The 12231-nt window shown below is 28.7% G+C and overlaps 2 protein-coding genes and 1 long non-coding RNA gene across 6 annotated transcripts in view; all 3 read right to left on the bottom strand.

Moving 5' to 3' along the window:
- The window catches only part of LOC149878036 (uncharacterized), a 45150-nt gene that overhangs the window by 20268 nt on the left and 12651 nt on the right, over positions 1-12231 (bottom strand). The window lies entirely within an intron of this gene.
- LOC149878038 (uncharacterized) lies at positions 3846-6856 on the bottom strand. 3 transcript variants are annotated; one of them, XM_090072412.1, is made up of 4 exons: positions 6628-6856; positions 6166-6400; positions 5642-5746; positions 4253-5509 (listed from the first exon to the last, which is right to left on the bottom strand). In XM_090072412.1, exons 2-4 carry the CDS (start codon positions 6198-6200, stop codon positions 5311-5313), a joined length of 339 nt encoding a protein of 112 aa, XP_089928538.1. In that variant the 5' UTR covers positions 6201-6400; positions 6628-6856; the 3' UTR covers positions 4253-5310. The 3 variants fall into 3 exon arrangements, 2 of the variants coding, with proteins under 2 accessions (XP_089928539.1, XP_089928538.1); XR_016447488.1 differs by lacking the exons at positions 4253-5509; positions 6628-6856 and adding an exon at positions 3846-4198 and having other exon boundaries at positions 6166-6310; XM_090072413.1 differs by lacking the exon at positions 6628-6856 and having other exon boundaries at positions 4251-5509; positions 5642-5795; positions 6166-6317.
- On the bottom strand, positions 9440-11587 carry LOC149878037 (uncharacterized). Of its 2 annotated transcripts, none has more exons than XR_016447489.1 (3): positions 11431-11587; positions 10905-11009; positions 9440-9541 (listed from the first exon to the last, which is right to left on the bottom strand). XR_016447489.1 is itself a non-coding variant. In XM_090072414.1 (3 exons), the coding sequence occupies exons 1-3, from the start codon at positions 11463-11465 to the stop codon at positions 10598-10600; spliced, it is 315 nt and encodes a 104-aa protein (XP_089928540.1). In that variant the 5' UTR covers positions 11466-11586; the 3' UTR covers positions 9613-10597. The 2 variants fall into 2 exon arrangements, 1 of the variants encoding a protein (XP_089928540.1); XM_090072414.1 differs by lacking the exon at positions 9440-9541 and adding an exon at positions 9613-10772 and having other exon boundaries at positions 11431-11586.

The following is a 12231-nucleotide window of genomic DNA, read 5'->3' as shown; positions in this document are numbered from 1 at the left end:
TCCATTGAGTCCTCCATGCACTCAAAGAAGATATCAACTATTTAACTAAACTTTTCCACGAGCTCTTTTAACATTACTGATCATCCGCATTGACAAATTAGTTTAAAATGTAGTGATGTGGCGAAAATGTAAAAATGTAGCGAAGAGAAATGGATTCATGTTTACTGTTGGAGTTACGGATAAGATAGGAAATCTAACTTCAAATAAGTAAAATCAGGACTATATGTGGGTTTCCGAAACATTTGGCTACCATTGTCAGTTGGCATGTCCACTTGTTAGACTTTGAGGAGTTACTCCTGAGTACAATTATGTTAAAAACATAGCAATATAATGAGAGCATCGATTAAGTAAGAAAAGAAGGGTAAGATCTCTAAATCCTTGAATTGATTTCTGAAAGTAAGTTGTATGGGTAAAAGAGTACATTTAATGTATTCTTTTTACATTACAAAAGAGTACATTTAATTGAAATTTAAATTTATTTTGATATAAAAGTTTTTAAGAGCTGCTTTAGCTGTAGTCTAATTAATTCTGAAGTAATAAGTATTAATTAACTTTTTAATTCATGCACAATGGAATGTAACATGTTTCATGATAATGAGATAATTATAGATATCTTGTGAGCCTTATGTAAAGGGTGGTTAAATTTTAAGGGCCGATGTTGAATGTGAACCAAACCTAAATGTAAATTATTTTTCTGTATTTAATGGGTCATTTCTCAATTTCAGACTGACTCAATTTGAACCATGGAAAGTTACACAATCGAGCAACGCGTTAAAGTTATTCAGGCCTATTATGAAAATGGGCGTTCAAATCAAAATGCATATCGTGCACTTCGTGAGTTTTTCGGTCAAATTAATCGTCCAAACGTGCGTACAATCGGAAAAATCGTGCATAAATTTGAGCAAACCGGGTCTGTAGGAGATGTGAAAAGACCAGCGCATGCTCATACAGCTCGTACTGCCGAAAATATCGCTACTGCTCGCGACAGTGTGGCTAAAGAGCCGTCCACATCAACTCGTCGTCGTAGCCAACAGTTGCACCTCTCACGCTCGTCGATGATGAGCATTATGCATAAAGACTTGCATTTACACGCTTACAAGGTGCAGTTGACCCAAGAACTAAAGCCCACTGACCATCTCAAACGTCGTCAATGGTCAGAATGGTGGCAAGAAAAGGCAACCATCGATGATCAATTTCCGACGAAAATCATCTTCAGTGATGAGGCCCATTTTCACCTTAGTGGCTTCGTCAACAAGCAGAATTGCCGCATTTGGGCGAATGTTAATCCGAGAGTGATTGTCGAAAAACCAATGCACCCACAAAGAGTGACTGTTTGGTGTGGTTTATGGGCTGGCGGCATCATTGGACCATATTTTTTCCAAAATGATGCCGGTCTGGCAGTTACTGTGAATGGTGTTCGCTATCGTGAGATGATAACGAACTTTTTATGGCCCGAATTGGACCATATGGATGTGGAGGATATGTGGTTTCAACAGGACGGTGCCACTTGCCACACAGCTAACGAAACAAAGGCTCTTTTGCGCGAAAAATTTAATGGCCGTGTTATCTCACATGGTGGCGATGTCAATTGGCCGCCAAGATCATGTGATTTGACACCGTTGGACTTCTTTCTTTGGGGGTATTTAAAAGAAAAGGTGTACGTTGATAAGCCAGCAACAATTCAAGAGCTAAAGGATGAGATAATTCGGCACATTAACGGCATAGAACCTCAATTATGCCTCAGCGTCATCGAAAATTTGCACCATCGGATGGAGGTGTGCCGCCGAGGTCGCAGCGCCCATTTGGCCGATATTTTATTCCATACATAATTGAATCATACCATATTATCATAATAAAAAGATGTTACAATAAATTCATTAATAATTTGTGTTTTATTCAAATTTAACATCGGCCCTTAAAATTTAACCACCCTTTATCATAGAATCTTTACCAGTCCTTCAATATGCTGCTACCAGTGCGTGATTGCCCTTCAGTATGCTGGTATCAATGTATGATGCTACTTGATATTCTTTAGGATGGTGCCTCGTACAATTATATATCGATTTTTCAATATGAAACAACTATCTGACATTTTCGAGCTGAAGGTACCATTCATAAGTAACATCTGCTGTTTTTTGTTGCCAACACAACGTTATAGTTCTACATTTCTCTTCTGTTAATAACTTCCTTCTACAAATTTTTCCCATTCAATTTATAGACGTTTATAGTAATAAAAAGGTCCTTAAATACTGTCATAAAAAAAATCACTTTCAGTTCAATCACCAAAGATCTTTAGTAAAACGATATAAACACTAAGAAACTATATTATGTAAATTCTTTTCCACCACTTTCCACAATTGTTTTCAGTTAAATTTCTTTATTGATCAAGCTGTGGTTTCATGATTCTTGTCAATGAAATAGGTTTAAGGATCCAAGCAAAAGAACTGTTAACTATTCTCTGCTGTTTTTTGTGATGAAAATAATTTACTCTCTGAAGCAATTAGACAATATTGATCTTTCTTCAAATTCTCTGCGACGTTGGCTTTTTCGGAGATGAGTAACAAATTAAAAACTTATTTAATTATATTTAAAGAAAACTGTACAGTATTAAGTAATGGCATATTTAAGTTGCTACTACAGATTATAATGTGTATTGACAACATTAATCGGACCATTAAGCAAATTTAAGTTTTTATTGTGATTTATAGAAACGTTAAAGAAAAAAAAAAAGCTGTTAAAAAAAAAAAAACGAAAATAATTTAAAAAGGTACATGTAATGCAGTTAGTTGGAATGTTACCACGTATCTTTCTATTTAACAATTTAAACAACATTTAATAACATATACAATATGTACATTAAAAAAGAATATTTCTTTTAAATTGTTTTTTTCCGCGAAGGAACATTTTTACAATACCGTTCAATTTGCTGTTTAATTTCATCATTTGAAACCTTTTCAAATCACCTTTTTACAACTTCTAAAAATCAAATAAAGGATAATGTTGGATATATTTGTCAAAAATACTAGAAATAAATTTAACTTGAAATTGATATTTAATTAAACTAGCAATAAGCAACCCGTAATACGGGTTATGGTCGGTCTGTTACTTTATAGTGGCTGTTTTCCACAATTTAAAGTTGCGAAACCTTAACTAATAACCTTTTAGAAAAACCCCTTCAAATTAAAAAAATTGAACCATCTGTAAAATTAAAATTAAAAGTATGCGGAGGTAAAATAATTTACCAATTATTTAACATTGAGTAATTTACAACTGACAGATCATATCAGTGTAAGGCAGAACCATTTTCCTCGATACTAAGTTCAACACAATATGTTTTTAGTTACTAACACAAAATAATAACACTTTATCATGCTTTATATTGACGAAAAAGTAAGGCTATATTCTTGTTATATTTTTTATAACATGAACTTTAATTAATAAGATTAATATTAAGCGAACGTAAATTATACATGATTTGTTAATTTTTTGGTATCCCCTTGATACATTTTTCTTTAAAACAGGAAATTGTCTTTAAAACGTTAAATGCACACAACCAAATAAATTTATTAAAAATAACTGACAATTATTATATATGGCACTAATCTGACCATTTTTATATATATATGTCCTCTGTTTCAATAGCTTTTAGTAAACGGTAATTTACTACCGTTTACTAAAAATTCCTTTTGTTACTCGAAATTAAATTCTCTTAAATATTTTGACACTAATAAAGGACCTCCCCCGTTTTTGCCTTAATGGTGGTCAAGAGAATAGTTATTTTTATTAAGAGTAGTCAAGTTTTTGATGAAGACCTTTTACCAGAATAATGAAATGTAAAACAATGATTTACGTGTATAAGAATTTTCTTTTTTTAATATTTATAAGAATTTAACATATATAAAAATTTTTTCTTTCCTCAAAAGTGTTGCAAATGCAAACTAAGCAAATTAATTAGTTAAAAATCTTATAAAATTTAAGTAACTCGATATTTGAAAAATGCGCTAAACTACAATATTAACCACCCATTTAAAAAGATTCCCTAAATTACGTACAGCAAATTATTAGGCTTAAAATAGAGAAAAATTTAAAAAAATTGACCTAATTGCATACATTTATATCATTTTAACTGACCAAAATTTACAATAAAAGGTAATCAGGTTTCTTTTTATAAATCGTATTAATGCGTCAATCGTAAATCCTAAAGAAAAAAAAATGGAATTATGATACTATAATTACAACAACAAAAAAAAAAAAAACAAAAATAAAACACCACATAAAAACTGAAAATCGATTTACCTATTTATAGTAACCCATTTTGACATGGCAGTTAATATAAACATTTATCAAAAATGTAACAATAAAATCTGTTTCAAAGTACAAAAGGATTAACAATACTATATATATTTATATAAAAAAACCAATTTAAGATATAAATTGCATTTTTAGCATAATGTTGCCTTGGCTTTCAGTAAATAAATAAAAGCAGTAAGTACCAATAATGAAACAACCTATAATTCATTTTTTACAATAGTCACCAACATGAAGGTGTCTATTGTTAAAAATGAATACCAACACAAAACATCACAACAATAACATAACAATAGAATATTTACATCCTTGATCCTAAAATCCAGTGAAGATAACAAACCAAATTAAAATATGAAAGGCAAAATTAGAAAACCAATTTAAAGTTAACTATATCTATCTTTTTACTAAACATATAAATACATAAAAGAATACTTGTTTTTATGTTCAATATTAGTTATTTAATTACTTCAAATTTAGGACATGAAAACATCCTAGATTTAAAGATCAAGGTTGCATACTCTCATACACATTACGCTAAACATTAACAGACATTATTATATTTTTTTTTGGAGAATAATTAAAAAAGGCTAGACAACACAACCTAGCTCCAAAGCAGGTTGACAACACAACCTAAGCAGGTTGACAACACAACAAAGGCTAGACAACACAACCTAGCTCCAAAGCAACTCCGCCTGGCACTAAATGCTGCCAAGTCACAACTCTGCTATAAGTACATCGCTTGGCTGGCAAGGTTATCAATCTTGCTCAACATAATGCCAAATCACACCACTTTGAAAACATAGAAACAACATAATTTAAACATGTATACAACTATAAACAAATATGGTTTTATATAACACATTTGATTAATAATCTTTTCAATTTGATGAAGAGTAGCTTGTTCAGCTATTAGAAGTGGGACTGAGTGGTGAATGAAATCTTCCATCATAAAAGCTTTGCATGTATTCCAGAGATGTAAAGGATTGTCAGGTTCACAAAAGGTCAAAATAATTGAAAACAACTGTCTAATTTTCTTGGCATATGTGTTAAAACCGCCTCAGAAAGAGTATTCTGCCATTCAGTGTCATCTTGCAACAGGCCTTTCAAAACACATGCTTCACAAAACGTTTCAAGGACAATACCATTAACAGTATGCACATCCTCCCAAGATGTTGCTCCTTTTGCTTGCAAAATTAACAGTCTAAGAAAAAACTATTCTCCAGTTGGATTAACTTTATACATTCTTACTATCACCTTATTACCACCCCTTTATATAACCTTCCATTTACAATGTTTATCATCAAATATAAAGTGATAAGGAATGTCTACATACGAATAGCAATATGCTCTTTCATTTTCAGTATTTAACTTAAACCATGCCATTAGGTGCATATCACGCTGAGCTGCACGATCTAAAGCCATATGTTCTGCTCCTTCTCTAAAATACATTAATTGATTTTCAGGTAGATGTTTACCAAGTCACAGCACTTTAAAAACACAGAAAGAACATAATATAAACATATGTACAAACTATAAGCACAATAAGTGTGTTTAAATATGTATATAAGGTTAAATATATACTAATATACTAAAATAAATAAATACCTCATATACATATTTAAACACATTTTTAAAACAATTATGTAACACATATTAACACATACACAAACAGTAAAAAAACACTTTACATTATTATAAAAACACATTGATAAAACAACTATAAAGCACTTATTCACACACATACATATCAAAAAAGCATATATGCAAACAATAAACGTGTGCAAACAAAAATTCTAAAAATGATGCAAGAAAATTTAAAAAGATACAAAATATATATTTACAAAAAATTCTCTTTACCTTCTTTTTTTTCTCATAAGAACTGTAATCTTCATAACAACATTTAACCTTTACATACAATAACATGTGACATGCATTGTCAGTGTTGGCACAAAATTTTAATTTATTTTTCTAAATTTTCTAAAAAAGAACAAAAATAGTTCATAGCATCACAGAAATTTCAAAGTAGTAATAACCATTTTATGGAAATAGCATTAGTATAACTTTAAATAACATACATACCCCTGTTTTCCTTCTAAAAAATAAGATAATAAAAACAAAACTGCCAAATGAAAAACTAAAACAAACAAAATATAAACGATTTAAAAAATTAAAATTCTTTCTACTTTATCTAATAAAAATTTAAATCCTTTCTACTTTATCTAATAAAAATTTAAATCCTTTCTACTTTATCTAAATAAAATTTAAATCCTTTCTGCTTTATCTAATAAAAATGTATATACAACTATTTTATATACTTACTTCAATTATAAGATGATCTTAACTATTATTATTTATCTTCATATGATTCTTTATGTAATATATCTAAACTAATAATTAGATTCCAAAAGGAAGAAAGTTTTAACTCGCTTCATGGATCTTTCTCCAATGGCCGCGTGCATTTTAAGAACGCGCTCTTTCAAAGCCTAGTAACTAATGACGAAACGACGACATTAAACATTAAACATTAATTTTTGTAGGAATTATATTATGATTAAAAGTTGAATAATTTAAACTTCTTTTATATTACCTTCTATTAAGTCATATCATTTAGTTGATAATAAACCAATCTTTCCATCATAACCATTTAAGTTGAACTGTGTTAACAGGTTATAAGTAAATAATCTATAAAACATATCGAACAAATAATAAAATTTATGAAAAATAGTAAACAATTTACAATTATTGATTTCCATAATTACTATACAAAAAAAAAAAAATTTACCACAAACAAATACGAAAAACGATTCTCTACAAATTATGATAAAAGAAACCTATTCATCACCAATCTTGTCAGTTGTTTAAAATCCTCTGCGCCTAATAAACTGAGCTGTTTAACCTAAATACAAGTTTGGCAAAATAATCAAACAAAATCACTATTTTCACTTTTAATTTATATGGATAAAGTATTTCCAAATTATGTCAAACACAATCATCCTCTAAACTTTTGATAAAATCCTCATATTCAGTAATAGCTTCTTATTTCTTGATTGCAAAACTTTTATGAAATTGTATGTATGTATGTATGTATGTATGTATGTATGTATGTATGTATGTATGTATGTATGTATGTATGTATGTATGTATGTATGTATGTATGTATGTATGTATGTATGTATGTATGTATGTATGTATGTATGTATGTATGTATGTATGTATGTATGTATGTATGTATGTATGTATGTATGTATGTATGTATGTATGTATGTGTGTATGTATGTATGTAAGTTAAGGCACACTAGCATACTGTGGGGTTGTTTGTTTGTTGCTAAAATGAGCTCCTGTTTTTCAAGAGCCTTTGAAACCATCTTCAACATCATGTGCTTGTATTCTAAATTATATAAAGAAAATGAAAAAATAAATGTCTAGAATGAAAAACATTTATTAATACAATTTTAAAGTATCTGCAACTATTCTTTTTACACCTAAAAAAATCTGAATGTGAGTACAAAAACTCATCACATTTTATCAACTCCAAATAAAAAAAATCAAGTTAATGCAAAAGAGCTTGCTTCTAACTGACAAATTAGAGTCAAAAGATCTCTTTAATGGTTTTTTCAGCTCATATTTAAAAACTAGCTGAGGCAAAGGAAAATCAGTTAACTAGATTTTTTATTTACTGATTTTAACTTCTTTGAACACCAGGACTCTTTGAATTTTTTACTGCTTTCTTTGGTGTTTGCATATAATTTCCCAAAGGAAAATAAGATATGTCATTTTAGTGAACAATCATATTTGATAATATTGCAACATGTATTGTTAAAAAATGACTGTAAATATCTTTGCTAAAAATGACCCTTAAAACTAAAGGACAAGTGTATAAAATAAATTGTCTGAACTCTGTTGCTTTCCGAGGATCAAACTGTAAAATGGAACATGGTTGTCAAGCAAATTCAGATGCCATACCGCATCAGCTTAATAGATTATCATATATTTTTCTTATTTGGGGATTTGAAAGTCTACAATTTTTTGGAGCTGACTTTAAAAAATTAAGCATGGGTCTTACTACACCAAGACAAACCATGTGCATATAATCTTTAATATAATTGATAATTTTTACTCCAGATAATAAAAAAATCTATCATCATTTGATTTATAATAAAATTATTTTGGTAATTGGGGAATATTTACAGCCTAATAAGATTTTATTACTCATATACTATTTTTAATATTATTTATTGTTACATTATTATCTATTTATTGTTTACTGGCAATAAGCAACCCGTAAAACGGGTTATGGTCGGTCTGTTAATTTATAGTGGCTGTATTCCACAATTTAAAGTTGCGAAACCATAACTAATACCCTTTTAGAAAAACGCCTTCAAATTTAAAAAATTAAACCATCTGTAAAGTTAAAATAAAAAGTATGCGCAGGTAAAATAATTTACCAATTATTTAATATTGAGTAATTTACCATCGACATAGGTCATATCAGTGTTAGGCAGAACCATTTTCCTCGATATTACCAAGTTCAACGCAATACGTTTTTAGTTACTGACTCAAAATAATAACACTTCATAATGCTTTAAATTGACGAAAAAGTGAAGCTAAATTCTTGTGATATTTTTTATAACATGAACTTTAATTTATAAGATTAATATAAAGCGAACGTTAGTTATACATGAATTATTAACTTTTTGGTATCCCCTTGATACATGTTTCTTTAAAAAAGGAAACTGTCTTTAAAACGTTAAGTTCTCGTCAATATTTTAACACTAATAAAGGACCTCCCTTCCCCGTTTTTGCCGTTTTACCTTAATGGTGGTCAGGAGAATATTTTTATTAAGAGTAGTCAAGTTTTTGATGAAGACGTTTTACCAGAATACCGAAATGTAAAACAATGATTTACGTGTATAAGAATTTTTTCTTTTTAATATTTATAAGAATTTAACATATATAAGAATTTTTTCTTTCCTCAAAAGTGTTGCAAATGCTAAGCTAATTCATTAGTTAAAAACCTTATAAAATTTAAGTAACTCGATATTTGAAAAATGCGCTAAACTACAATATTAACCACCAAATTACGTACAGCAAATTATTAGGCTTAAAATAGAGAAAACTTTAAAAAAAATTGAACTAATTGCATACATTTATATCATTTTAACTGACCAAAATTTACAATAAAAGGTAATCAGGTTTCTTTTTATAAATCATATAAATGCGTCAATCGTAAATCCTAAAGAAAAAAAAAAAAAGGAATTATGATAATATAATTACAACAACAACAAAAACAAAAATAAAACACCGCATAAAAACTGAAAATCGATGTACCTATTTATAGTAACCCATTTTGACATGGCAGTTAATATAAACATTTATCAAAAATGTAACAATAAAATCTGTTTCGAAGTACAAAAGGATTAACAATACTATATATGTATATAAAAAAAAACAATTTAAGATATAAATTGCATTTTTACCATGTTGTCTTGGCTTTCAGTAAATAAATAAAAGCAGTAAGTTCCAATAATGAAACAACCTATTATTCATTTTTTACAATAGTCACCAACATGAAGGTGTCTATTGTTAAAAATGAATACCAACACAAAACATCACAACAATAACACATAACAATAGAATATTTACATCCTTGATCCTAAAATCCAGTGAAGATAACAAACCAAATTAAAATATGAAAGGCAAAATTAGAAAACCAATTTAAAGTTAACTATATTTATCTTTTTACTAAACATATAAATACATAAAAGTATATTTGTTTTTATGTTCAATATTAGTTATTCAATTACTTCAAATTTAGGACATGAAAACACCCTGGATTTAAAGATCAAGGTTGCATACTCTCATACACATTACGCTAAACATTAATAGACATTATTATGTGTTTTGAGAATAATTAAAAAAAGGCTACACAACACAACCTAGCTCCAAAGCAGTAACTCCGCCTGGCACTAAATGCTGCCAAGTCACAACTCTGCTATAAGTACATCGCTTGGGTGGCAAGGTTATCAATCTTGCTCAACATAATGCCAAATCACACCACTTTGAAAACATGGAAACAACATAATTTAAACATATATACAACTATAAACAAATATGGTTTTATATAACACATTTGATTAATAATCTTTTCAATTTGATGAAGAGTAGCTTGTTCAGCTATTAGAAGTGGGACTGAGTGGTGAATGAAATCTTCCATCATAAAAAATTTGTATGTATTCCAGAGATGTAAAGTATTGTCAGGTTCACAAAAGGTCAAAATAATTGAAAACAACTAATTTTCTTTGGCATGTCTTAAAACCGCCTCAGAAAGAGTATTCTGCCATTCAGTGTCATCTTGCAACAGACCTTTCAAATCACATGCTACACAAAACGTTTCAAGGACAATACCATTAACAGTATGCACATCCTCCCAAGATGTTGCTCCTTTTGCTTGCAAAAGTAACAGTCTAAGAAAAAACTATTCTCCAGTTGGATTAACTTTATACATTCTTACTATCACCTTATTACCACCCCTTTATATAACCTTCCATTTACAATGTTTATCATCAAATATAAAGTGATAAGGAATGTCTACATACGAATAGCAATATGCTCTTTCATTTTCAGTATTTAACTTAAACCATGCCATTAGGTGCATATCACGCTGAGCTGCACGATCTAAAGCCATATGTTCTGCTCCTTCTCTAAAATACATTAATTGATTTTCAGGTAGATGTTTACCAAGTCACAGCACTTTAAAAACACAGAAAGAACATAATATAAACATATGTACAAACTATAAGCACAATAAGTGTGTTTAAATATGTATATAAGGTTAAATATATACTAATACTAAAATAAATAAATACGTTATATACATATTTAAATACATTTTTAAAACAATTATGTAACACATATTAACACATACACAAACAGTAAAAAAACACTTTACATTTTTATAAAAACACATTGATAAAACAACTATAAAGCACTTATTACCACATACACATACATATCAAAAAAGCATATATGCAAACAATAAACGTGTGCAAACAAAAATTCTAAAAATGATGCAAGAAAATTTAAAAAGATACAAAATATATATTTACAAACAATTCACTTTACCTTCTTTTTTTTCTCATAAGAACTGTAATCTTCATAACAACATTTAACCTTTACATACAATAACATGTCACATGCATTGTCAGTGTTGGCACAAGATTTTAATTTTTTTTTTCTAAATTTTTTAAAAAAGAACAAAAATAGTTCATAGCATCATAGAAATTTCAAAGTAAAAATAACAATTTTATGGAAACAGCAATAGTATAACTTTAAATAACATCCATACCCCTATTTTCCTTCTAAAATATAAAATAATAAAAATAAAACTGCTAAAAGAAAAACTAAAACAAACAAAATCTAAACGATTTAAAAAATTAAAATCCTTTCTACTTTAAATCCTTTCTACTTTATCTAATAAAAGTTTTAATCCTTTCTACTTTATCTGATAAAAATGTATATATAACTATTTCATATACTTACTTCAATTATAATATGATATATAATTTATTAAGATGATTCTTTATGTAATATATCTAAACTAATAATTAAATTCCAAAAGGAAAAAAGTTTTCACTCGCTCAAAAGATCTTTCTCCAATGGCCGCGTGCGTTTGAAGAACGCGCTCTACCAATGCCTAGTAACTAATTCAAAGCCTAGTAACTAATGACGAAACGACGTTGAACATTAAACGTTAAACATTAAGCATTTCTGTAGGAATTAATTCATTAACTTGTTAAGTAACAGAAAAAGATTTTTTTAAATTAGCAAGATATAAGTAACCTTATTATAAATTCTGGGAGAACAAAAAATAGAAAAAATGCTGCTAAAATAGCATGAATTTTGAAAGAAGTATCATGCAATGAA

The sequence above is a fragment of the Hydra viridissima genome, unplaced genomic scaffold, assembly GCF_058129835.1.
Source record: "Hydra viridissima isolate aposymbiotic clone 2 unplaced genomic scaffold, HvirCarnegie_v1 scaffold_15, whole genome shotgun sequence".
Taxonomy (NCBI): domain Eukaryota; kingdom Metazoa; phylum Cnidaria; class Hydrozoa; order Anthoathecata; family Hydridae; genus Hydra; species Hydra viridissima.
This window is presented reverse-complemented; position numbering and strand designations above follow the sequence as displayed.

Coding starts and splice junctions, on each gene's coding strand:
- LOC149878038 (XM_090072412.1), bottom strand. CDS start 6,200: ATGAAGATTACAGTTCTTATGAGAAAAAAAAGAAG. Junction 5,747..6,165: donor CTTATGAGAAAAAAAAGAAG/GTAAAGAGAATT, acceptor AATGTATTTTAG/AGAAGGAGCAGAACATATGG. Junction 5,510..5,641: donor GAAAGAGCATATTGCTATTC/GTATGTAGACAT, acceptor GTTTTTTCTTAG/ACTGTTAATTTTGCAAGCAA.
- LOC149878037 (XM_090072414.1), bottom strand. CDS start 11,465: ATGAAGATTACAGTTCTTATGAGAAAAAAAAGAAG. Junction 11,010..11,430: donor CTTATGAGAAAAAAAAGAAG/GTAAAGTGAATT, acceptor AATGTATTTTAG/AGAAGGAGCAGAACATATGG. Junction 10,773..10,904: donor GAAAGAGCATATTGCTATTC/GTATGTAGACAT, acceptor GTTTTTTCTTAG/ACTGTTACTTTTGCAAGCAA.